The sequence below is a fragment of the Penicilliopsis zonata genome, assembly GCF_001890105.1.
Source record: "Penicilliopsis zonata CBS 506.65 unplaced genomic scaffold ASPZOscaffold_10, whole genome shotgun sequence".
NCBI classification, from domain to species: domain Eukaryota; kingdom Fungi; phylum Ascomycota; class Eurotiomycetes; order Eurotiales; family Aspergillaceae; genus Penicilliopsis; species Penicilliopsis zonata.
Genome location: NW_019208919.1, coordinates 184,413 through 197,094, shown reverse-complemented (window position 1 = coordinate 197,094; position 12,682 = coordinate 184,413). Strand labels below are relative to the sequence as shown.

The 12,682-nt window shown below is 51.9% G+C and overlaps 6 protein-coding genes across 6 annotated transcripts; 3 read left to right on the top strand and 3 right to left on the bottom strand.

Annotated features, from left to right (window-relative positions):
* Nucleotides 1-2,147: 2,147 nt before the first annotated feature.
* Nucleotides 2,148-4,481, top strand: ASPZODRAFT_98315 (hypothetical protein; the record flags this gene model as incomplete). Its single annotated transcript, XM_022730574.1, has 3 exons — nt 2,148-2,302; nt 2,389-4,293; nt 4,370-4,481. 3 exons carry the CDS (start codon nt 2,148-2,150, stop codon nt 4,449-4,451), a joined length of 2,142 nt encoding a protein of 713 aa, XP_022580120.1. The 3' UTR covers nt 4,452-4,481.
* A 491-nt stretch (nt 4,482-4,972) lies between these two features.
* Nucleotides 4,973-5,685, top strand: ASPZODRAFT_68826 (hypothetical protein; the record flags this gene model as incomplete). Its single annotated transcript, XM_022729540.1, has 3 exons — nt 4,973-5,083; nt 5,140-5,243; nt 5,307-5,685. 3 exons carry the CDS (start codon nt 4,973-4,975, stop codon nt 5,683-5,685), a joined length of 594 nt encoding a protein of 197 aa, XP_022580119.1.
* A 352-nt stretch (nt 5,686-6,037) lies between these two features.
* Nucleotides 6,038-7,785, bottom strand: ASPZODRAFT_98307 (hypothetical protein; the record flags this gene model as incomplete). Its single annotated transcript, XM_022730573.1, has 2 exons — nt 6,691-7,785; nt 6,038-6,639 (listed from the first exon to the last, which is right to left on the bottom strand). The coding sequence occupies exons 1-2, from the start codon at nt 7,379-7,381 to the stop codon at nt 6,038-6,040; spliced, it is 1,293 nt and encodes a 430-aa protein (XP_022580118.1). The 5' UTR covers nt 7,382-7,785.
* Nucleotides 7,786-8,535: 750 nt separating this feature from the next.
* On the top strand, nt 8,536-9,582 carry ASPZODRAFT_26253 (hypothetical protein; the record flags this gene model as incomplete). Its single annotated transcript, XM_022728033.1, has 3 exons — nt 8,536-8,680; nt 8,748-8,906; nt 8,964-9,582. The coding sequence occupies 3 exons, from the start codon at nt 8,536-8,538 to the stop codon at nt 9,227-9,229; spliced, it is 570 nt and encodes a 189-aa protein (XP_022580117.1). The 3' UTR covers nt 9,230-9,582.
* ASPZODRAFT_491251 (hypothetical protein) lies at nt 9,372-10,350 on the bottom strand. Its single transcript, XM_022728407.1, has 3 exons — nt 10,119-10,350; nt 10,000-10,041; nt 9,372-9,945 (listed from the first exon to the last, which is right to left on the bottom strand). The coding sequence occupies exons 1-3, from the start codon at nt 10,149-10,151 to the stop codon at nt 9,514-9,516; spliced, it is 507 nt and encodes a 168-aa protein (XP_022580116.1). The 5' UTR covers nt 10,152-10,350; the 3' UTR covers nt 9,372-9,513.
* Nucleotides 9,939-10,938, bottom strand: ASPZODRAFT_489831 (hypothetical protein). The gene is made up of 3 exons (XM_022728405.1): nt 10,649-10,938; nt 10,119-10,538; nt 9,939-10,041 (listed from the first exon to the last, which is right to left on the bottom strand). The coding sequence occupies exons 1-2, from the start codon at nt 10,785-10,787 to the stop codon at nt 10,141-10,143; spliced, it is 537 nt and encodes a 178-aa protein (XP_022580115.1). The 5' UTR covers nt 10,788-10,938; the 3' UTR covers nt 9,939-10,041; nt 10,119-10,140.
* Between the last annotated feature and the right edge of the window lie 1,744 nt (nt 10,939-12,682).

The window sequence follows — 12,682 nt, the reverse complement described above, 5'->3', positions numbered from 1 at the left end:
ATTACTATATAGAGTCCCTAGGAGCAATGGTTACTCCACGGCTGCAGTGCTGGCTGCGACTGCCGACGGTCGTCGTCCCTCGCAACCCGCAATAGTTGGATGGAGTGGACCGTTGGACCGACGGAGCGGAGGACTTGACGATGGCGGTGGAGCGTTTTGCCGGCCTTGTCTCGCGTTCGTTGGCGGACGCCAATACGGTTTGGTAATGTCGGCAGTGTACCGGTACTGCCAGATACCGTCCGGAACGCTTCCGTTAGTACACTGAATACTACCTAGTACTAACTACTACCTAGTAGAGGTAGGTAGTTAATATAGAGGATGAGTCTCTGACTTCATGACTTGAGGATAGGATAAGAAACTATAAAGTACATACTGCATGAGCGATTGCAGTCTTACTTCTAGAAGCAAGGCGATGTGGTCCTGGTAGACCAAATCCCGGGCTCGGTGGAGCGAGACGATCCTCGCAACTTTCGTCGGTTTCGATCCACAGATTCCAAAGGAGTTTAGATCGCCAAAGTGAAACTCGGAGTGATGACGATGAGATCGAGTACCGAGTATACTACTATCAAAGTGAATCATTGCCTCTAAGGTTATGTTTATAGTATGGAAGTAAATACAGTCCTCGATACTTAACTACCTACCTAGAGTACATAGTACTACCTAAGGTAGGTAGTTAGTGTTTACCTACCTAGGTATAGACTGTATAGTTCTCTCAACCAACGTTCGGAGCCCAGGATGTTATAGATTAGACGCCAAACCTAATATAGCTATTCATAAGTGAGGTAGAGATAATATAGGTACCTAACCTGATATTCCTAGAATAATACTACATTCATCACCCTGTAGTAGAACATCCATCAGCTAGTCTAAATGGAAGATCCCGAGGAATTCCCACCAGTCAAGGAGGGACCTATTATTCAGCCATCTTCACCATACCGACTACAAACTGTCTTTCAGCCATATTATTATTACTAAATCTTAATCAATAATACTCTTTTGTGTGTTCTCTCAGCTGCCATATAACAATACCCATAGATTGTCTCCTCTGACAATAATATACGCCCCAGATCATTGGCTGCTACTTGGCGGTAACTTTCTAGTCCCATGCAGTACCGTACTAGCGGTCCCGCGCTAAACTTTATCAGGACTAGCCTAATACAGAGTACATGGCGCGGTCCTGCGTAATGTAATACGTAATACGTAATACGCAATACGTATACACCAGCGGACTCGACGGCGGACAAACATGGTAACCAACAGAGGTAACAGTGTATGAATGGATGGATGGACGCATCATTATTCAGATCCTCACCTCGTCCCCCCCCCCCCCCCCCCCCCCCCCCCCCCCTCCCCTCCCCTCTCCTCTCCTCTCCTCCCCACCTCGAGCACCCTTCTAGAAGCTTTTGTTTCCAAAAGTCCACCCTTACCGTCTGTACAGCTTCGTGATTGAGCATTCCCGTCTCCACCCATAATCTCGCGTGCACCACTTGCTCTCGAGACCCATTCCATGAGGGGAGCAAGCCACGTAAAGATGAAGTCAAGATGTTGCTACTTTTACGGCACCCGGCACCTGCATCGCGTCTCCACGCATGCAGCGGTGTGTTAGAGTTGGATGGAGTCCATGGAGTATGTAGTACGGAGTATCTAGTACTCTAACTCGACAGATCGCATTTTGACTACGAACAGTACTTACTACATTCGATGGCATTGTTCGGTCTCACCTTATGTACTCCAGAATAGCTGCAGAGGAATACGGAGTAGGAGTAATTAATTAATTAGTATTCTCACTACTAACTACCATGTCTTAGAACCAAGTCTTCTGTCCATTGGCCTGGCGGTGAACAAATGATGGGCTGAGACAGCCACTGATAGTCTGATACAGAAACTGGTCGCATGATGACAAACTGCGCCACTGTTAACTCGCCACAGTGGCTGTACATCAAACATGCAAATAGTGCAAATAGTGCAAATAGTGCATACATGCAAACAGTGCAAACATCAAACATGCAAACATGCAAACATGCAAACATAATCCCCGCCACTCAGCGTGACAGGGAAATTTTGAAGATACAGAGAGTAACTACCTCTTTGTACTAGGCTGTGAGTGATAGCAATCTTGTCGTGGATCGAAGCAATTGGTACAAGTCATGGAGTCCGAAACCACCTCAACAAAGCCTGTCGAGGCAACAGCTGCGCTGGTGGACAGCTCGGGCGAGCCTCCGTTGAAAAAGGCAAAACTGGAGCAGTCTGCAAAGAGCGATACTCCCGGTCGAATCAAGGGTATTGCCCAGGTTAAAGCCGAGTGCGTCTCTTCTCTTATTCTTGCTTTTACCTCCAATTGGATATATTTTTATCTCCCTCAATTGGATCTGACGATGGTTGCTTTAGATATCTGATTGCCTCCGCCCCGCGACGACAGGCCGATGACGAAAATCCGGACAACCTTGCTGAGGCGGAAGGTCAAGGTGAGGGGGAAGCAAACGGCAAGAAGAAAAAGAAGGACAACAAGAACAAAGGTCAGAATACCGCACGCAAGTTTGCCAGGTCAAAGGATGCAAAGGGCCTGTGTGGGACGAGAGCTCTGCGGCCCGAGTTCTCGCCGGACGAGTGTCACTTTGGCGAGAAGTGTAAGTTCGAACACGACTTGCGGCTGTACCTCAAGGAACACAAGCGTGATGACCTTACAACCCTGGGCGGCCTGTGTCCTGTGTGGGATGCCAAGGGCCAGTGCTTTGCCGGGTGGAAATGTCGCTTTGTGGGCTCGCATATGGCAGAGCGTGAGACGGACGATGGACGCAAAGAGCTGGTTCTGGTCGAGGATGAGGACCGCAAGAGAAAGGCTCGGCCTCTGGTTGCCCATGCGACTGAAGAGGGTATTGCCAATAACGTCCCCATAGAAGTGAAATCGGCTCTATCGAAGAAGAAGGTTCCAATGCCCCGCTCGGATGCCATCTTGACCTGGCTGAACAAGACATCCAAAGAGCTGGAGAACAGTATCCATGGCCGCGCCATGGACGATGTCGACCTCACCCCCGAAGACCGGCTGAATCTAGACAGAGAGCGCGTGGAAGAGAACCGGGCTCAGTTCACGGAGCCGCCGTTTCTACCCTCGGAGAAGAGACGGATTTACTTTGGACCAGAGACCCCGGCCCTCGCGCCTCTCACCACCCAGGGTAATCTCCCCTTTCGACGCCTCTGTACAGAGCTGGGCGCCCAGTTCACCTATTCGGAGATGGCCATGAGCATGCCCCTGCTCAATGGATCCAAGTCTGAATGGGCCCTTCTGCGAGCACATGAGTCTGAGATGACGCCGCCGACGGTCAACAGCTCCCGGGACGACATTGTCCAGGGCTATGACAACTCCAAGGACCTCAAGTTCGGCGCCCAGATTGCGGCGAACAAGCCCTTCCAGGCCCTCAAGGTGACAGAGGCGCTGTCGGCCTACTGCCCGAGCCTTCGTGTCATCGACCTGAACTGCGGTTGCCCCATCGATCTGGTTTACCGCGAGGGAGCCGGTTCTGCACTGCTCGACCACGCATCGAAGCTGGAGAAGATCTTGCGCGGCATGAACTCGGTTTCCAAGGAGATCCCCATCACGGTGAAGATTCGTATGGGGACAAAGGATAACTCGCCCAATGCCCAGAAGCTGGTAGAACGTTTCATCCTCGGAGGGTACGAGGCCAACGTGCTGCAAGCGGGCCCGCCGGGTGTCGCAGCCATCACCCTCCATGGCCGCAGTCGCCAGCAGCGGTACACCCGCCAGGCCGATTGGGAGTACATCTCCGAGACGGCCGCCCTCATCAAGAGGCTCAACGAAAAGGCGAACACCGTGGCCGACACGATCCGCGAGCCGGACGAGCGCTATCTGCCCAACGGGGGCCGTGTCTACTTCCTCGGCAACGGCGACTGCTACTCGCACGAAGAGTACAACGATCACATCCAGCACGCCGGCGTCGACACCGTCATGCTGGCCCGTGGCGCGCTGATCAAACCGTGGCTGTTCGAAGAGATCCAGGCGGGCCAGTACCTCGACAAGTCCGCTTCCGAGCGGCTGACCCTCGTCGAGAAATTCACCAAGTACGGCTTGGAGACCTGGGGCTCGGACGAGCACGGCATCGGCACCACCCGGCGCTTCCTCCTCGAATGGCTGAATTTCACACACCGCTACGTCCCCGTCGGCCTGCTCGAATACCTGCCGCCCAACCTCAACGATCGTCCCCCTGCTTGGCGCGGCCGCAACGAACTGGAAACTCTCATGGCCAGCGACAACTACAAGGACTGGATCAAGATCACGTAAGTGCTTCGAACATAATTCTTTTTCTTTTCTCTTCCGATTCCCCCTAGCCACTCTGTCTAACCATTCCTACAGAGAAATGTTCCTTGGCCCGGTCCAGGAAGGCTTCAAGTTCGAGCCCAAGCATAAATCCAATTCCTACGAGGCAGAGGGTTGAGTAGTAAGACGATACTAGTAAATATTCCACAGAATAGACTTTCAATGAATTTTTGGAAATACAAATTGAATAGATATAGTCGGGTTGTATTCCATCAATCTAAACTATGACGATATAACCAAGGACCAGTCACGTGGAAGGAGCTGGCAGCTCGGCGATGACGTCTTCCCAGCTCCTCCACAAAGACCACCTCTTCTTCACCCAGCTTTGGGAAAAAAAAAAACTTGCACTTCTCCCAATACCCTCGCACCAGATCTCTGTGTGAGAGAGACTATTTTGTAACTCTTTCTTTCCTCGAGTACCGCCAGACGAGTCCTCTTTCACGAAAACATTGTGCCCTCGCTGAATTCCTGGAGCCTAACTCAGTGACCGCCAGTCCCTCCCTGGAGAATATTGCAAGCCAGGCGTCACAATGACTCTCTACTATAGTTTGGTATGTATTTTATTCGAAAGGAAAAAATCCTGGTAAGTGTTAAGACTGAAGGCTGACCCTATAGGTGTTCCTCCTTTTGGTGTTTGAGATGGCCGTCTTCCTGGGCCTGATCATCCCACTCCCCTACACCGTGAAACGGAAGCTCTTTGCTTTCATCTCGGAGAGTCCAATAGTAGCGAAGCTACAATACGGATTGAAGGTATTCTCTCTTCTCTCTTTTTTTTCTCTCTCTCTCTCTTGTACTTACCACGTCAGATCACGTTCATCTTCATCCTCATCCTCTTCATCGATAGCGTCAACCGCGTGTACCGTGTGCAGCTTGAGCTGGCTGCGTTTACCAAGGAAGGCGGTGCTGTGGGGTTAGTCAATTCATAGTCATCATAGTTTTGTGTGGTTTGTGTATTTCTAACCATCCTCAGCAGGGCTGCTGCTCTCGGCGGCGATCGCATGGAGGTCCAGGCCCGCAAGTTCTACTCGCAACGCAACATGTACCTGTGCGGCTTCACGCTCTTCCTCTCGCTGATTCTCAACCGCACATACTTGATGATTCTGGACGTGCTTCGGCTTGAGGACAAGGTCAGACTGCTCGAGGGGGACAAGAAGGCCAGCGGCAAGGACGCCGCCCGCATCGCCGAGGCCGGCGACATGGGCGAGATCGGTCGCTTGAAGAAGGAGCTGGCTGCCAAGGAACGCGATCTAGAGACCCTGAAGAAGCAGACCGAGGGCCTGAGCCGCGAGTACCATAAGCTCGGTGACCAGGTCTCAGGCGCCCCCGACAACACCCCGAAGAAGGACAAATAAATCCGAGACAACATATTTGAAGTGATATCAATCAGTCTACTGGCAAGGATATCAAGCAATGTTCCAACATGACCAAGGTCTCTACTTGAATGTTGCAATTATGGACAGAACTTTTTCCATGGAGAGCGGGCGGTTCAGAGCAGAGGAGGGATTTAGTGGATTTTCTTCTCTATCGCGTGTGGAAGATGAACTTCAATTTTCTGTTAACTAGATCCCGGGGGAAGAAGCGCAGGAGTGCAAGGAGTTATATGATAAATCTCCAATTAGATGTATATGTTCCAAAGTATCTCCGCTAGTCGATACTTCAGCAGCAAGTTGAAGCTATTTTTGGTAAAGGGTATCTATAACTAGGCTAGATCAAAAAAGTCCAGAAGCTAGGGTATACGAATTCTTCTTCAAAGATGCGCCGCACTTGGGCTAGGACGAAGCGTTCGACCTTGCCGACGTTCTTGAGCACCTGTTTCCCGTCCTCTTTGCGCCCGATCTCGCTCTCGACCCGGATCTCCTGCAACAGCCCGCCGAACCGTTTCGGCGGCGGCGGCGGCTGCGCGGCGCCCTCGCCGCTTGAGCGAGGGCGGCTGCCATCATTCAGGTGATCCTGTGAGTCTGTGCCGATGAGGGCGTCGGCATCCTCGGGAGAAAGAAAACACAGATGCACCCGTTTCCGGATATAGGCAATGACCGCGACCCCGTCAAAAGTGACGCCCGTGACGTTTAGCTTGAGCGGGAGTCCCACGAAGCTCGGCATCGGGTAGTCGAGGAGAATCTCGGCCGTCAGGGACAGCTTGATATCGCCTGCATAATTGACGCGGCAGAGCACCTGGAAGTCCTCCGGGCGATGTTCCCGCATGCGCGGCAGCGAGCCGAGCGGATGTGTCGCATCGTGGTCTTCGTCGTCGTCGTCGTCGTCGTCGTCATCATCGTCATCATCGTCGCCGCCATCGTTCCCGGGAACTCCTATGTTTGCTTTGTTGGCCCCTCCACTACCCTGACCTGCGGAAGGACGCGATGGTACCGTGTTGGCCGTGGACGGTCGGGAGGTAGAGCTGTTGTCCGGGTCCGCTTCGAAATGTTGGTACATGGCCGAGCGGCGTGGTCGCTCCGCACCAAGTTTCCCTCCAGGTCCTAACCCCGCGTCCGACCAGGTACTAGCAAACGGCGAGCCCCCAGCTACCGCGGCCAACGGGGTTTGTGTCCCCGAGAGACCCCCGAGGGACATGAGGTGGTATCCGAGATTCGAGGTTCCGCCGGGAATCCCGGGGGTGCCTGCTCGGGGCAGGAAGTGTGGGTTCAAGTGTTCCCCTAACGGTATGGGAGACCGGAGAGCCGATGTGTGAGACTCCTCATAGGGATGATGATGTCGTAGCTGAGAGCTGGTCATGGGCAGTTCCTCTCGAAATCGGGATTCGTCGGCCCACGCAGCCTCTTGTTCTTCGGCCAGGCGGCTGTCGGACGCATCGGACGCATCGCCATCCTCGCTATCCTCATAGAAGTCTTCAAACGGCTCGCAAAAGTCCTTGATCTCCAGGTCCGGGGCGACAGTGCCGAAATCAAACGAGTGGACTTGGACAGAACGAATAAAGCGTGGGAGCGTCACCTGTTGGAACTTGTCATGGATGAAGGAGCGGATCCGCTCTGCAAGAGCTTCACCATCCGGTCCAGAGGTGGCGGTCTCCCAGTTGACTTCAATGGACATTACATCTGTCAAGGAAAATGGAGGGGAAAGGAGGGGAGTGAAAGCTGCGGTGGAATGAATAACTTCGAGGGGTCAAACGCGTGTGCCTTGCAGGACTGCATCACGTGAAGTCACATGGCTCAGGCGTCAACCTTCAGGCAGCCACAATGACACAATCGTCAATGATCGACTCTCGATGATTGACCCAACTGCACTTCATCCCAACCACCATCGTCCTTCGGGAGACGCAGGCCATCAAACCAAAACCATATCCAGAGTCCTATGATTCCAAATAATCGACGTTGACTATTTCCATCTCGCAAAATGCGAGCTTGTTCGGTCTTTCGCACGCTTTGACCTATCCAGTCCCAGCAATTTGGTTAGCCCGTGTTTACACTTCTTTGTGCCATGTGGCTCTTTGGGGGCTTTGGGCGGAAAAGGGCATTGCAGGATTCGCTAGGCTACAGGGATTGATTCTCTAGTCATGGCTACACCGAGTTGTTCCATGGTTCCGGCGCGATTTGATCTCACCAAGCTTCCAACAATTACGAGTCAGTCACCCGAAGCCACAGTTAGTCTTTCGCACAATGTTCACACTGCTACAGAGTATGAGCTGGCAATTTTTGTTGACGCGTGGACACAATTGCCTGGCCTCTTTTCTGCCTCTTGACAAGAGCGAGCCACTGTGGCGCGCCGGGCTTTACTCGTAGTAAGCTCTGTGTCACTTGTTGGTTATTATTATTTATTTTCCTCTGGTGACTGGTCCTAATTGACCTTGATCGGAATAGTATACGGAGTACTTGCTCAGGCTCTTTTTTAACAGGCCCGGGCTCCCAAAACATCTTCCATCGGGGGACTACGGCTTCCAACCACAGGAGGCTTGACCTGCCTGCATCTTCTTGTCTCTAGACTTCCCAGTCATCTACTGTGACCAATGTCAGCTGATACGAGTCGTCTGCGGGGCTAATGCATGTTTCGACGATACGTTGGGCGGAAAGAAGACCGGCCTTTGATGTGTCTTCTGAAAGCCTTTCGAGCATTGGCAAAATGTGCAGTCACAACACGAACTATCCATTGTTGGATCAAAATATGACGATAATGGGACAGGAGGAGGAAGAGGTTTTCGCCTAATGATTCTATCGCTTTGTTTTCAGGTCAAATTGGATGCCTTGAATATGACCATATGGCACATACCGCTTGCTACGGTTGAACTCTCTCGGGAAGGAGCTGGTCTAGGCAAGTGGTTCTACATTGCCGCCCCGCACACGTTTCTCTCTCGGGCACTTTGTCGCCTCTCTCTCAAGGGCTCTGAGCTGCAGGGTAGATCCTGGCACGAGACATTAACCCTCCATTCGCAATACCATCTGATATGAGGCCACCAACACAGCCCATCAATGGTCTGCAGACCACAACGTCACCTGCCAGTCTTTTAGCTGGTCACTTGAGACCCGCTATGTGCGCAGTGGCACTGTGCAGTGTGCATACCCTGGCGTGCTAGCAGCCTGGCACTGGGAGGCAAAAGCTCCGCAGCGGAGCAACCCGAGAGGTCCGTTCGGTGTTAGCACCTAACAACAGCAAAATTGCAATCCTACTTGCTGCTTAGACATGCGGCGCATCGGCAGTCAAAATACGGGATTGGTGGACGGTCTCTTGCACACGCACCGCCCTCGTCTTTGCCTCCTGCGAGTGGTCTGCGGCGAGGTCTATTCCGCACGTTTCTACCTGATACCCAAAATCCCCCCCCCTCTCCTTGTTCGTACGCTACCGCTGGGGTGCACCAGATTGGCACCAGACTTTTTCTCCCTGGACATTCGCACGATGATGCAGTATGCATCGAACCCTGGCCCCGCGCCGAATTTGTCGGTTTGATCGGCAATTATTTCTTTTGGACGGTTTTTCAGAGTAAATCTCTTTTTTTTCAAAAAGAAAAAATAGATTTGGTAAAACTGGCTAGGTATGGGATGGCTTGGTCTGCCTGACCCCTACGCGGGAATAGATAGCCAGGAGGATCTTCAATTATTCTCCTTCGAAGACATGCTCGCTGTACAAATGCACCTTGGATTTGGGGAATATAGTCAAAAAATGCGGATCGAGCAGCAGCTACTGAGTATCGGAAGCTGGGACATTTGATCATCGTCGTAGGAATCAAAGAATCATTCAAGGAATAGATGGGATTCATGGTAATCTTTCTCGAGCAAATATGGTATTGAGAGGAATAATACAAGAAAACTATTGCATCTTACGCAAGTCAAAATAGAAGAATAAAGTCTTTCTGCTAGTATGAAATTGTTATAGGCAACCAAGTTGGAAAGTGACAACTCGGTGGGAAGCGCAATAGAAGCAGATTGATCGATTATTAGAAACACCACACAGAAAACCCCCCAGTAGGCAGACTCTCCCGAGAGAAATAAGAAGAGTAAAAGACCTGATACCTCTCGCTTCAAACCAACCATCTCACCGGCGAGGGAGATGAAACCCAGGGACCTGCCCTTCTCACCATGTGCAGGGGCTGACCCGGGCAAAAGAAGGAAGAAAAAAGAGAAGAAAAGGAAGGAGGGGAGGAAGACAGAAAGGAAGAAAGACAGCTATTGACAAAAATATTCCAAGGGCTCTCTCTCTCTCTCTCTTGTTTTAATAGCGGCCTTGTCAAACAGCCCGGAAAGACCGAGTTGGGCTGCTCCCTAGATTGCGGGATTGATTAGCGATCTTACAGGCTGAACAACTAAACAAGAGAAAAAAAGGGAAATATAATACGTACTCGTAGTATGGCAGGAAGCGATCTAGCCTCCATGACTAGGGCAGTTGTATCCCTCTCGCCGCCGAACCTGACGTCTCACGCTGCAGCAGGTGGTTCCCCGGCGAGCACAGTAGACCACGTCGCCCTCCTGGACCACACAGCCACAGTCATACTTGATAAAATAGACGGAGCACATATTGAAGTTTTGTGTTTGGAGGTTTGTCCGTGAAGAACAAATGTGGTGGATTGGGCAAGATAAGCTTTGTGGGGGGTGGGAAGTGGGAGAAAGTGTTGTCAAAGGAGCAAAACAAAGCGATCTACTCTGTTCGTAATGAAGTAGATAGAGGCTTGATTGATGTGATGGTGAGGATGTGAAAAAGTCGCGGGAAATCGGGTCTCTTATATAACCGTCTAGATTGCGAGTCTCCCCCCTCCCTTCCCCTCCCCTTTGAATGGAGATGTCAATCGAGGGAGACGACTGTGTGCCGCAGCACCAGGAGTTCAAGGAAACAAGAACGCTGCGGTCGATTTCTACACAGGAAAAGACTCACCTTGTGGCAAAGACCGGACCCTCCCACCACTCTTCAATCCCCGGTCCGTTAACCGTCCGGAAAGGAAAGTGGTTGTGTTTTCCTCTCCGATAGAATTGATGAACCCAACGGCGGGTTGGGGGCAGGGCCAAGAAATCATTGCTCAGAACCCCGGATTGCGAAGTCTCTTCCAACAGTGGGAACTGGACCGGGTGTGATTCGGATCGTCAACCCACCATACTAGACACTTATCCGAAGTGTGCCTCGAGGGCGAGTCTAGAGAGCTCGATGTGAACGCCAGCAAAAAGAGGGTCTTTCCAAGCAAAGATCGATCATCCACCGAACCTCCAAGCTTCATTAAACTTCCGCAGTTGCCAATGTGCGCCGCTTGACATCAACGCTGAAGACACCGCGGCATCTCCGCAGCCACCTACCTCCGCGACAAGGGGGGCCAATCTGTCAAATGAGTTTGGTTCCTGAACCAACATCGCCCATGTCGTACGTGCTCGTGCCGCAGTCATCACTATCTGGCCGAACACCTGATAGATGTCACACGGTGCACCTTGAGGTTTTTTTTTTTGTTTTTTTTTTTTTTGCCTCGTCCATTCGATTCCTCTAGGGAAAAAAAATGTAAATGACCTCTGATAATGAACCGTCTCTAGTGAGTCACCTTTAACGTGGCTATTGTATTTCCCTTCCTGGTTAATAGGCTAGGGACTGCGGAGCAACTGCGGCGCGAAGTTGGGGGCGTTCGTCTGACGCAGCACTGGCTCAGGAATGACCCGATAGATGCGCAGAAGACAAGCTAGAACGCTAGATCTGCAAGGCATGAAGATCATCACAGGTAGTCTCGGTCACGGTACCCAGGAGGCATCTCATTGACAAACGAATAACGGCCCGGGGATTCAGAGCACAATTGTTAGTGATAGCTGTACGCAGGCAAAAGCTAGACCTGGCAAGCGAAGAGTTGCAATGTGATCAACTTGCAGCTGCTGTTGAAAGCGAGAGTTAGCAACGAATCTCGAAGAAGCAGACGCTTTGTTCCCAATGTTGGTCTTTCTCAGTGGGCAAGTACATGGTCCTAATATGACCTAGCGGGGTGTTATGGGCTGTCTCTGTGGAAACAGTTCGCCTAGCAGGAAGCCTTGAGAACCACTGAATACCATCATCTGTTATATGAACCGCAGCGGCCCAACAGTGCGAAGGACTCGCTTTTCCTCGCAGCCGCTAACCCTCCCACGCCACTGGAGAAGTCGTATAGGCCGCGGAGTCCCTGGGCGCCTAGATTCGCGAGAGCTGGGCGCGTAGCCGCCGGTGACCAACTCGGACAAACGAGATAATAACCATTGTCGAAGAGACGTACGGGTTTTTCGCTTCAGCAAAGCAGGACAAGCCCAATGGAGAGGGGAGGGGTTAGGAGGAAGTTGTTTTTCTTTCCCCCCTCCAGAAAAGGTGCCTGTCAGAAGGCCAGACACGTGACTGTTGGTGGTGACCACTTGACCTAGGGCCTCGACTTCTACGGAAGCATTTCAACGACTTCAACCCCCTTGGAACAACGTCCTATCTAGACCATGGGCCTCCAGAAGGCAGGTTCTCGCCGACCACTGGTGGACCGGAGATTCGAAATCGCCAGAAACCGCCCGACAGTCTACCAGAAGGAGTGCCTGAGGGAGGCGGACGAGGTGAGTGAGCACCTCTAGAACGAGAGGCTATTCGTCATTACTACCGCCCGAATGCTCTAGAACGCCGCTGTTTGTCTTTCCTGAGACGCCGCCACGGTCGCTATATTACTCGGCATCTGCGACGAATGGATGACTGGCCTGCCAAGCAGGTAAGGAGGGAGAATGCCAACGAAAGACCAAGGCCGAGACAAAAGGGCTTCCCCAGCCCAGGCTACACAAAATAGGGAAAATTCGATAGTCGTGGTATACCAAGCCTTGGCTTAACCCAGAATCATGCCAGAGACTGCTCATGGGGCCTTGCCCCCCCTCGGTTCATTGCTGTGATCGTCCGGGGTGACGACTGATTTTCAGGACCGTGCCGTGCCGAGAGTCG